Source organism: Trachemys scripta, chromosome 3, assembly GCF_013100865.1.
Source record: "Trachemys scripta elegans isolate TJP31775 chromosome 3, CAS_Tse_1.0, whole genome shotgun sequence".
Classification (NCBI taxonomy): Eukaryota; Metazoa; Chordata; order Testudines; family Emydidae; genus Trachemys; species Trachemys scripta.
The window spans coordinates 94,464,141-94,476,375 of NC_048300.1; the positions used below are offsets into that span (position 1 = coordinate 94,464,141).

Consider the following 12,235-nt stretch of genomic DNA (forward strand, 5'->3'; position numbering starts at 1 on the left):
GCCGCAGGCGCCTCCAGCTCCCCGGCAGGCGGCCCCAGGCGAGTCGGGCGCTTCGTGCAGTTGTGCCCGCTCCTGGCTGCAGCTGCCCGAGCGTTAGGTCGGGTTTGGGGGAGCGGAGCGCTGCGGGGGCCGGTGTCCCTTAGCGGCCTGGGAGGGCGGTGATCGGTGCTGGGGGGATGTCTGTGTATACAGCATGTATCGCTGTTATTCCCTTGTCATCTCGGAGGCGATTTCTTCCCTCCGACCCCGCAGTTGGGTCCCCCGCTATTGTGTGGTGTTGAGGTTATGGCTGAGAGACCTAGGACAGTGAGACACATTTAGGGAAATGGTTTTGGCTGTGAATTGGAAATCTCCGGAAAACAAAACAAATGGAAGAAAGTCTTACTTGGACCTCTGTCTAGTCCGAACAGCCTCAAGAAGTCCTAGCCTGCCTCACTCGTTTCACATCTCAAATTAAGGTGTTTTGCTAAGGAAACGATAAACTAAGGCTTAAAATGAGGGCTCTGTCAATAAAAAGGATCATAGTGAAGCAAAAGTTCCTTTAATACCCCACCCGATCACTAGTTAAATATTAAATATATTAAAATATTTGCTAATTTAACTTTTTTCAAAGTTCTCCACCATAGCTGTGCACTCCAAACAGCACAATTTTTATAACATCCTGAAATCCTTTGTCATTCCTGACATTATTAAAACCTTTTTAAAGACATCCGACGAAGTAGGTATTCACCCATGAAAGCTCATGCTCCAATACATCTATTAGTCTATAAGGTGCCACAGGACTCTTTGCTGTTTTTAAAGACAGAGCTCAAACTGAATTTTCTATGCGAGTTGCTCCGGTAATTGCTATTATTGTCTATACCAATCATACTTATGACAACTTGTAGCTTGCCATCAGCAGCCTTTATCACATGTGCTTTTATTCTTCTGATAAAGTCAGAGGCGGCTAAAAGTTTTGTGGGGCCCTGGGCCAGAGCAAGTGGGGCCTCTCCCCACCCCTTCCACCTGCAATTACCCCCAGTCCTTCCCCCCCCCCCTTGCTCCTGCTGGGGAAATGGGGTTGGGGTGCAGGGGCGTCCCTTGCTCCCCAACCCCACTCCCCGGCAGGAACAGTGGGGGCAGGATGCAGGGACGCCCAATTGGCCAGGGCGCCTGGCACAGCCCCGTTGGCCTACTGGCTAATCCACCACTGGATAAAGTAGCTTAAAACAAGAATGCATGTGCAGATGTATGTCAATTATGTAGTACAGAGAAATAAATTGGCTCTCACTTCTTCATTGTATTTCTATCAGAAGCTAAGTATGAAATAATATTTTAGGGTTCACATATACTCTTCTGTTTATGTAGAATAACTTCGATTTGGCACTTGTCTGTTAGAAGTCCTTTTTTATTTTTTCCTGTCAAGTTTGAGTCTTTCAAGTGAGTCAGTACAGAATGCTGCTTACTCCCTTACCTCAGAGGATCTGAGATGCATTTAGGCAACCATTCTTGAAACACAGACCTTTTCAGTTAGTAAAATAAGAAGGGCTGTTTCAGAATAAACCACTGGCACCTTTCAGAAATGCACACATGGCATGGGGCGGGGAACAGAATTGGAAACATGAACCAGAATATGTAGCACAGAGTCCTGAGAGCAAACACATGCACCTAATTTCACATCTAGTATTCCATCTTGGTAACTAAGATACAGTTGCTAGACTTAACAAATCCAATGCTGATATTGAGGGCCCTCATGAGTCGAGAGAGTGCTAGGGGGCTTTCCATAAGTTTCTGCAGAATTTAAACTTTTTTTAAAAATAGTCGATCTTGTAGTTAATAAAACTTTCTGAATGTAAACTGATACCATGATTTTCCTGAGTGTGCATAACAAATTGAAATAATAGAAACTGCCTCAGGCCCAAAAAAAACCTGGCTCTAGCTTAGTCTAAGCAACCAGGTTGTGTGGTGAAGTGTTCCTCTGGGCATGGGGAAAAAAATCTTAGGCCTCTTTGTAGCATTGGAACTCTTCCATTAATGTTACTCTGGCCCTAGGATTGCCTCTAGCCAACTTGTGGTGCACAGTTTGTGGATAGAGAGTTCATGGATCCATGTTGTAGTTGATACAGCAGCAGGCCCCCACGTACCAGCTTAATATGATATGATGCTATTGTGGAACTGGATTTGTTTAAACCCGGTATGTGTGTTGGGAGGTTAGGGAGTGTTCAGCCACTACATAGACTTCCCAAATCTTGTATGGTGAAATTGCAGAGATTTGGCTACTCGAGGGCTCTTCTATGGAGAGAAAAAAAGCATGATTTGTCCTTAATATGTGTGAACTACTATACTACTTTTAATCTCAAGGATTAACAATGGGATTGCAAATGCCAAAGCCTTTTTCTTTATCTTAATTTACCATGAGTCTTCAACCCGTACCCTGCTGGATGTACTTCAGGCACTTAATGCAAGTGGACTAAAGTCTATGGCTAGTGACAGGATGATTTGTCAAGAGTTGTAATTGTATTTCTATATTAGTAATCTCTGGGAAATCCTATGCATTATATTCTGAATAAGTTATTTTAATTCTGAAACCTTTTTTGGGGATTCAGCATAACATTACATTTAAAAGGGCAAAATTCCATGTGGATTCTTTGCATTGTTTCCTGCCTGGTGGTGACTTTACAAACTCATCTTCACCGTAGTGGCTTTGTCCATAGATCACTTCATAGAATACAATTCGGGGAATGGTTCTAATTGATAAAAGTACTATGTAGACTATCTGCTTTATTGTCATCTAATTCCACTGAGCACATAAGTTAAAATATTTTGTCTAGTAAAGGAGTTGATTTTCTTTTCCTTTATTCTAGTCTTGTCATAGATTTTCATATGCTTGTTTGTATATGGAACCAGTCTGGGACAGTTCTGAAAGACAATATGTATTTCCTCTTTACCTCTTTACAGAATTAGATACTTGGAAATAGTGTTACACAGTCCACTTAGCTCATATAATCTATTCTTGTTCTTTAAAAGACAGTGTAGAATATAGCGCTCCACTAAAATGGTAACAAGCACAGTTTAAAGATCTAGGATCGTGTGCTATCCAACAATATAAATGAAGAAAAATTGATAATAAAACTATGATGCAAATATGAATGCATTGTGCGTTGGTATTTATGAAAATCATCAATTATCTGCTGCTTTGGCATTTTAAATTAGCCTGCAATACGAAGGCAAATACCCTATGTCCACACTGCAGTTCATGGTGTGATTGCAGCACGCCATACCTGTATTATCTTTACCCATACTACCCTGTTTCCCCGAAAATAAGACATCCTCCGAAAATAAGGCCTACTTACAGTTTTGCCTCTCGTTGTAATATAAGGCATCCCCCCGATAATAAGACCTCCCCGATAATAAGGCATCCACCGATAATAAGGCATTTTTCATTTCTGAAAAATAAGACATCCCCTGAAAATAAGACCTAGCGCATCTTTGGGAGCAAAAATTAATATAAGACACTGTCTTATTTTCGGGGAAACAGGGTAGTACAGCTAAAAATTAGCAGTGTAGATGCAGCAGCATGGGCTTCAGTGGAAGCTAGCAAAGTGAATATGTACCTATTTTTAGCTGTTGTCTATCTGTACTGCAATCATACCTTGAATTGCAGTGAAGACATAGCCTTGATTACAAGGCTAAACCTTGGGCAGCAAATAGATTAAATTCTGTTACTGTTGCTTCTTTAGCACCCACATCTAAACTGACAGCCCTCAGATAACTTTTGGAGAAACATCTGTGTTTTGTTGAAACAAGCAAAAATCCACTGATTTAACTGTCTCTCTTCCTACTCACATTCTCTGCCTATTTTGTTCCTTTGCATATTGTTTACTTCCTTCATTTTTCTTTAACTTGGAAAAGTCAGTTAGTGGACCAGTACAGCATCAATCTTTTGTGTTCTTACACCCATTTTCCTGGCTAGGCATTCCATGCCTTCTCTTCTTTCCATTCAGGGATCATTTATTTCCTTTGTTTCCTCTCTGTTCTTTGTGACTCCACATATTTGGAAGAAAAATCACTCATATGGTTGAACTGTTTGTTTCCCTGCACAGATTTATAAAGAACGCCTGCTCTGCTCAGAGTTCTGCACTGTATTTATTGTATATGGCTATGTTATGGTTTTCTTACTCTTTATTTTGAAAGCCTAGTTCTACATTAATAACATGCCATTACTTGATTTAAAATGTTTAGTAGCATCTTGCTTAACTTGTTATTTCAGCAGGTTTAGTCATCAGTTTAAAATTCATGGGACAGGCAAACAGGTGTATCTGGTAGGATGACCACATGTGGAAATGCTTGATCTTGAATATTTCTATTAAAACCTGTGGTAATATCTGTAGTGATCCTTGATGAATTTTATGTATTTTCTCCTACATAAGAAGAGACCCTTACATAGATTTCTTCTGAAAACTTAAGTTAAAACCTTTTCCCAAAATCTAAATTAACTGTTCCATGAAAGGGAACTAGGCATCACTGAGTACAACTGCAGAGCATGTGGCCGTGAGCCTCCCAACAAACTTGGGCTTGTGATGCTAGTGCTCTTTAAAAAAGCTACATAGGGAACTCTCCATAGGCCTCAGAGCTGGAACTGCAAATTCATAGCGCTGTCTCTGCAGCTATTTGTAGAGTGCTGGGATGATCCTTATAAGCTCCAGTCTGTCGACCAGGGATGGGAGACTCATTAGCCTTGGCTGTGTAGATGTGTGGGTACCTCAGTGAAGACCTCTGCTTAATATGCACCTGTAATCAAAAAGGTAGACAAGAAGTTAGGATGTATAAGAAATGGCATAGAGAATAATATGGAAAAAAATGCCATTATGTGAATCAGTGGTGTGGCTTCATTTGGGATATTGCATGTAGTACTTGTCACTTCATCTCAAAAAGGATATAGCATAATTAAAGGGCATTCAGAAGGATGATGAGACTAATTTTGGGGCATGGGAAAATTCACATGACACTGAAAAAACTGGGATTGTGTCCCTTAGAAAGGAAAGATAAGAAGAAGTGTGATCGTAGGCAGAGCTGGTGTTACTGCCCATGCTTCAGGTTGCCCAATTCCCATTTTAATGCAGTGTTTACACTTGCGTATAATGTTGCTGAACTTTAACTATTCAGGTTAAAATTTCCCATGTCAGTTGTCTGCTTCAAGCTGAATTTTTGGGAAAGTTTGAGCTAAAATGGTACAGCCATTTCCAAGAACAAGGTTAGGGAATACTAGACACTGTTTTGCCCATGTTCAACAAAATTCTTTCCACTGTTCATTGGAGCTCTAACACCTCCATGCTTTGGAGCAGGGACTTGAAATTTGGCAGGGAGGGGAGCAGTCTCCTGAGTGTCAGGGATGTGCCTATTGCATCTCTGTGAAAATTGAGATTTTTTTTCATATGGTCAGTGGCAGCTAGTCAGTTTTGCACCTAAATTCTTCAGAGTCCAGCTGTACCAAGCATGCTTTCTCCCAGGGCTGCGGGGGCTGAGAAGTACTTTCCCTTTAATTGCTCCTCCCTGCTGCTCTGGGAGCAACTGTGGTACTGGGCACAGGAACTGAGCAGGGAGACTTTCTCCTGTACTCTGTGGACAGAGGTAGCACTAGTAGAGCCAGGTAGTTTGGAGGAGGAGGAGGAAGCAGCCACACTGGAATGCAGAAAGGGGTCTGAGGGGAGGGTTGCAAGAGTCAGTGGGTGGGGGTAAGCACAGGAGGAGGAGGAAGATAGGAGCCAGTTAGGGTTGGGGAGGAAGGGGGCTGGGGTTTATTATATAGGTTCAGAAGGGAAGGGGGACAGAAGCCACAGGTAGTGGATTGGAGCAGAGCGGGACAGGCAGAAGGGTCTATAACAACGTTTTTCAGATTCAGACACTAGGGGCTTTTCTTGCAGCCATAGCCTCCTGGAAGGTGATGGGGGTGTGGGAGGGTGAAGCAACTGCCTGTCCCCCTGGGCTGCCAGCAGGGGTTGGCCCTGCCCCCTTCTGGAGCCAGAAACACCTGAAGAGCAGGCAGCTGGTGTGAGTTTTCCGCCTTCCTAAGGGCAGTGGGGTCAGGCTCCCGGCTTCAGGCCTAGGGTGGTGAGTGGCAGGCTCTGGTTGTGGGGCTTCAGGATCCAGCTACGCAGTGGCGGGCTCATCCCCTGGCCCTGGTCTCGCCACTCCCCCCATCGCCCCTGGCCCCCGCTGCCTCCTCTGGCCGTGGGCTTCAGCCACGCAGCGGTGGGTTCTGTCCCAGGGCTTCGGCCCCAGCCACACAGCAGCGACTGCTAGCCCTGGGCTCACCACCCCTACTCGTCACCCCAGTCCCCGCTGCCTCCTCTGTCCCCAGGCTCTGGCCATGCGGCGGTGGGCTCCAGGCCCCAGCATCATGGTGCTGGGCTCCAGTCATGAGACCCCAGGATCTGGCCATCGTCCCTGGCTCCCCACTGCGTCCTCTGGCCCTGGGCTTTGGCCGCACCTCAGCAGGCTCCAGTCCCCAGCTTCAGGCTCAGGCCTGGGCCCCAGGCTTTGGGCATTGGGCCTGGGCTTGCCACCTCCCCCACATTGCTGCTGGCCCCTGCTGCCCCTACCGGTCCCTTACCCACCTGCACCCCGGGAACGGGGAACTGCGGCCAATGGGAGCTTTGGGGGAGGTACCTGAAGGAGCAGCAAGAGCAGCACATGGCGCCATTTCCCCACACATGCTCCCAGGGACTCCGGAAGCTTCCTGGAGTGGAGCGGAACAGAGCGGGGTCAGGGGCCAGGGCAGGCAGGCAGTGAGCCTGCCCTGGCTGCAGCGTGCGGCGCTGCCACCCCAGATTCACACTAGGTAAGCGGCGCCAGGCCGGAGCCCACACCCCACACCCCTCCTGCACCCCAACCCCCTGCCCGGAGCCCCCTGCTGCACCCCTCACCCCTCCTGCACCCCAACCCCTGCCCTGAGCCCCCTGCCACACCCTGCACCCCAACCTCCAGCTGCACCCCTCTTGCACCCCAACCCCTTGCCCGGAGTTCCCTGCCACACCCTGCACCCCAACCCCCTGCTGCACCCCTCACCATTCCCTCACTAGGCAGCTGTTCTCTTCTGAGAACAAGACCAATCAAGGTGATGGAGAGGATTCTGTATGGTACCCATTTGTGTGCTTCTCATATTGAGGCTCTGTCAGAGAAATCCAGGCATGCATGGGTCCAAGCTCAGTGACTTTAGCATCTAACAGTTTCCTGAAGTCAGTGCTTGTCTTCTTTTCTTATTATGGGATTAGGGCACAAGGAGATGAGATAAACTTTCCAAGTATATGTACAAGGTGACTCTGACAATTAACTTTTATTTTGTTTGTATTATTCTTGTGACATTGTGCAGTCTATATGGTTTTATAAAAATATGGTAATGAGTGAATATAACATAACTGGAATATGCTTCATGCAAAAGGTCTCTTGTAAGGTATCATTACAAAGCTTATCATCTACTGAGTGTGATCATCCTATTTGTATAAATGTACCACTCTTGTATCTGAAACTAGAAATATGAAATATAACTCTGAGGGCCTATTGTAATTATGCAAAGTGTGGGCCATTAATGGTGGTTTGGAATGGCTCCCATCAACCAGGAGAATTGACTGGGGCTCTGTTTGCAAGCAAGCCTTCCTGTGAGTCAGGCTGGGAGGAATGAAGGCTTGGGGTCCTGTAGTGACATGTGATCATGTCACCTGAACTGGAATCCATCTTTAACCTGGTGCTTTTCCAGTGAGGGGAGGTGGAAACCCAGAGAGAGACAAAGGATTCCCGCCTTATGCAAAAGATATATAAAGGGGTGGAACAGAACAAAGAGGAGAGGAGCCATCATGAAGAATCCCCTAGCTACCACCTGAGCTGGAACAAGAGCTGTACCAGGGGAAAGAATTGTGCCCAGGCCTGGAAGGTGTCCAGTCTGAGGAAAAAACTTACTGAAGCATCTCTGAGGGTGAGATTATCTGTATTCAGTTTGATTAGACATAGATTTGCGCATTTTATTTTATTTTGCTTGGTGACTTACTTGGTTCTGTCTGTTACTACTTTGAACCACTTAAATCCTACTTTCTGTCTTTAATAAAATCACTTTTTACTTATTAATTAACTCAGAGTATGTATTAATACCTGGGGGAGCAAACAACTGTGCATCTCTCTCTATCAGTGTTATAGAGGGCAAACAATTTATGAGTTTACCTTGCATAAGCTTTATGCAGGGTAAAATGGATTTATTTGGGTTTAGACCCCATTGGGAGTTGGGCATCTGAGTGCTAAAGACAAGCACGCTTCTGTGAGCTGTTTTCAGGTAAACCTGCAGCTTTGGGGCAAGTAATTCGGACCCTGGGTCTTTGTTGGAGCAGACGGGAGTGTCTGGCTCAGCAAGACAGGGTGCTGGAGTCCTGAGCTGGCAGGGAAAAAAGGAGCAGAGATAGTCTTGGCACATCAAGTGACAGCTCCCAGGGGGTTTCTGTGATCCAGCCTGTCACAATTCTGCACTACTAATCCAAAACTTCTCTGTTCTTATAGGAAGTTACGACAAATCTAGTGCTATGTCAAATTAAGAAACTAGCTAACAATGTTTGGTTATGTGAAAACCTTTAGCAGTTTGTCTAGTAGTTTTGCAGAAGATGCTTTACCCTTGACTGATGTTCCATCTCTGAATTTGGAGCTGTGCCAGTCCAAAGATACTAACTATTGTGTAGCTATTTAAAAAAAAAATTCTTAGAAAAGGCATATTTACATATATCAGCAGCAACTGCAGCATCTTGAACACACTTGCTGCAGTTTTTCCAGAGTTTCTTAAATATTCGTTCTTCAGTTCCCACTCAAATACCTGTTTCCTTTGTAGATATTTAAGTCTTTGAATCCTTGGTCCAGGTCTTTATTTCCCTCTTTTCTATGCACTGAAGGATGCATGTTTTTCATTCCGCTGTTGTTTATAGAGGCACCAGTTGCATATACTTTGTGCTTAGACTCTTAACACAGTACAAATGGGTGTGTTCACAGTACTTGGATTGTTCTTCTCACTAGAACCCCTCTTTCTTTCTATTTTCCTCAGTCCTATAATCAAATAAACTAGACTAAGGAGCAGTTGCAATCCTTTAACATTTAAATTCTTTCTGAATGTTATCTGGTAAATTTTAGAAATCTTTACACCTTTTCAGTTCTGTATTATTTTGGGGAAGGTAGATACTTACAAAGAAAGATGTTTTGCTAAAAAAAAAAAAAAGTGCTCCAGGGAGGATATGCTGTTTAAGAGTATTGGAAGTGCATTTTTGTACAGACCACACAGTGCTGCCTTCCCTTCCTTACCCTGCCTCCTTCACTAAATCTCAGTACTAATCAAAATATGCTGGTCTCACTCAATTCTTGCAGAGGGATCTATCTGCATGAGAAGTCAAGAAGGAAGGAAATAGCAGAGGAGAATAATTGGAATGCTCCCATAAGCCTCTCTTCTAAGGTGGAACGCTACTTTTGTTAAATACAGACAAGGTAAGGAAACAATAGGAGACCCAGAACTACAGGAAACGAGATTTAGAATTTCCATTTCCTGAGATTGTCTTGGAAAGCTAGACAGTGTTCTTCAGTGTGTTCTGACATGTTAAAGATTTTGACTGCATTTGTTTTCAGCTTGTACCTTCTCAGTGGCTACTTCCTTCTGCTAGCTCTGTAATCTCTGCATGTATAGGAAGAAGATAGTGCTGTAAGGCTAGCCCAGGTACTCCTAAGCTTGTCAGGCTTCCCTGTTTCTTCTCCCTGAAATGACCACCATTGCCTTCCTCATTACATGCTCCAGCTCTGCAGATAGCCTACTAACAAAAGATTCCAGGAGATGCACCTTTAGTCATGCCTGAAGTCCCAGGGGTGGAAGGGCCCTTATTTCCTTATTTAACTTTTTTTTTTTTTAAATAGTAAATTCAGTGAAATAAAAAACCTATAGAGCATCATGTAGTATTAATGATGCTGGAGTACCAGCAATAAAATCACTCACTTTGACCCTAGGCACCCCTGTATTTGCACCCTACACACAGAGTGCAATAATATTTGTACAAAGTATGCATTGAGGTATCATATGAAAGCTAATAACGTGCTTGTTGTTAATATAATTGTAAAATGCATGTTATGTTATGAATTCTCTCTGTATGATGTTACTAGAACACGTTTAAGACCAGGCAGCCTCGCCTAGATAAAGATAATAAACAGGTCTGTCCTAGACAAAGGAGTGTTTACCTAATAGCAGTAAACACAGCTGTTGAGCTGAACCATTGGGAGTTATCCTGACCCTGAACTTGAAAGACCAAGAATTATCAAGGTATCTGCACCCCAGAGAGAGACAGGAGACTGAATCTCCAGCAGGCCTTTCTGACTTGTAAGACAAAGGCATTCCCTTCGGGGATATAAGGAATGGAGAGAGACTCCATCTTTATCCTTCACCTTAGGAAACAAAGAAACCAAGCAATTTGATCTCTGTGGTGGGTTCTGGATAGGCCCGCTAGTAAAAAGCTGGAAAGGAGATTGTTGGGTGAAGAATCCATCTTGAACAAAGGCTATATCTTACTAGTATAAATTTTAGATTTTTAGATGTTTTCACTTATTTGCTTGTAAACATCTCTTTCATTCTCTCTCTTACTTGGTATCACTTAATCCATTCTATTTTGTAAATAAACATGTTGGCCTTTATTGTTGTCCCGTGTTGGTGTCCCTAGCCTCTGTTTGCCAGAAGCTGGGAATGGGCGACGGGATGGATCACTTGATGATTACCTGTTCTGTTCATTCCCTCTGGGGAACCTGGCATTGGCCACTGTTGGAAGACAAAATACTAAGCTAGATGGACCTATGATCTGACCCAGTATAGCTGTTCTTATGTTCATTATAAATCAGTGCTGTGCAAGTTCAGTGAAGTGTGTGCTTTCAGAAAGCTAATAGGTTGTAAAGGCTGCAAACTAACACTTCTCTGTGAAAGTCCAATGAGAGGGACTGGTCCCGCAGTAGGACAATTTGGGGGCTGGAAGAGTACTAAGGTCAGCGTGCAAGGAGTACCCAGGTTAGGCAAAGTCAGGGTGAGGCGTGTGGGCTGCTGGTAGGCTGTTGGGTCAGAGCTCTGGATCAAAGCTGCACTGCCACAAGACACCCAGGGTTACACGGCAGATGGTGACCTGAACCCCAAACTATCACACTCACTACCTCCAGATTCTTTTACCTGAAGGGATGGGGAAAAAAGGTGGGGAGGAGTGTATTCAGTCATGGCTCCCAACGTCATGTAGTCTCTGCACACTTGCATGTGTACTTAACAGTAGGTTCTACACTACTTGATAACTCAACTTGTGTAATAAAAAGTTTCACATACATCTGTGGTTATAGACAAGTGTAATTCATTTGTATTTTTATATTGATCAAATAGTTCTTTTTTCTTCCAGTGTGACTCCTCTTAATGAATCTACTCCCGGCATCACTGTTAATCAATTAGATTAGGATATGTTTAATTATCTGGAAGTTATTTCACATATATGCTTTGACTTGTTTTCTTGTACTGAATTTTCAGTATAACTATTTAATTTTTTTCAGCTTATGTTGAGTATGAGTCTTGTTATGATTAGCGAGAATGTAAAACTGGCCCGTGAATACGCGCTGCTGGGAAACTATGATTCTGCAATGGTCTACTACCAAGGAGTACTCGACCAAATGAATAAATACCTCTACTCTGTCAAAGATACATATCTGCAACAGAAATGGCAACAGGTGAGCAGTCCTGTTTTGCCAGTTAATATTTCAATGGTAAAGTATTAAGCTAATATAAATGATTTAGTTTAATGTTGAATAAGAAATGTAAAAATATCTAAACTATTCCCTGGTAAACTGTAATACAACTATATATTCTTATTGAAGCTTTCATTGGCTGATTTCTCTCTTTGTTGCCCCTTGCAGAGTAAGGAGTGGAGAACAGTTAATTAGAACAGGAGTTAGTATTGTACTAACTTGCTTGCCAGTTTGACTTTTAACTGTGTCAATGAGTGCCCCGGTTACGCTTCCGTTTATTTAATTCTTATCGCTCTTATTCTTATTGCAATATTTCAGTGGTGTGGTTTTGGCTGTCTAATATAGAGTGAGTTCAGACCACCGTATTCATGTCCCCTTTACCCTTTTTCCATTGTAATGTTTTTTTTCTTAAGACTATGAAATGAAAACCAGCAGCAGGTTCTATGGAGTTGGTATTAAACCCGTCTCTGTTCATTTATCT

The 12,235-nt window shown here is 43.5% G+C and overlaps 1 protein-coding gene across 3 annotated transcripts in view; it reads left to right on the top strand.

The window, feature by feature from the left end:
* Positions 1–12,235, top strand: part of KATNA1 (katanin catalytic subunit A1) — a 33,760-nt gene that overhangs the window by 371 nt on the left and 21,154 nt on the right. For 2 of the 3 annotated variants that reach the window (XM_034765438.1, XM_034765440.1), the window contains exons 2-3: positions 9,373–9,489; positions 11,563–11,736. In XM_034765438.1, coding sequence (XP_034621329.1) covers positions 11,566–11,736 — 171 coding nt within the window. In that variant the 5' untranslated portion in view covers positions 9,373–9,489; positions 11,563–11,565. Of the gene's footprint in view, positions 1–7,900; positions 7,952–9,372; positions 9,490–11,562; positions 11,737–12,235 lie in introns of those variants that run through there. The other variant, XM_034765439.1, reaches the window with a different exon arrangement.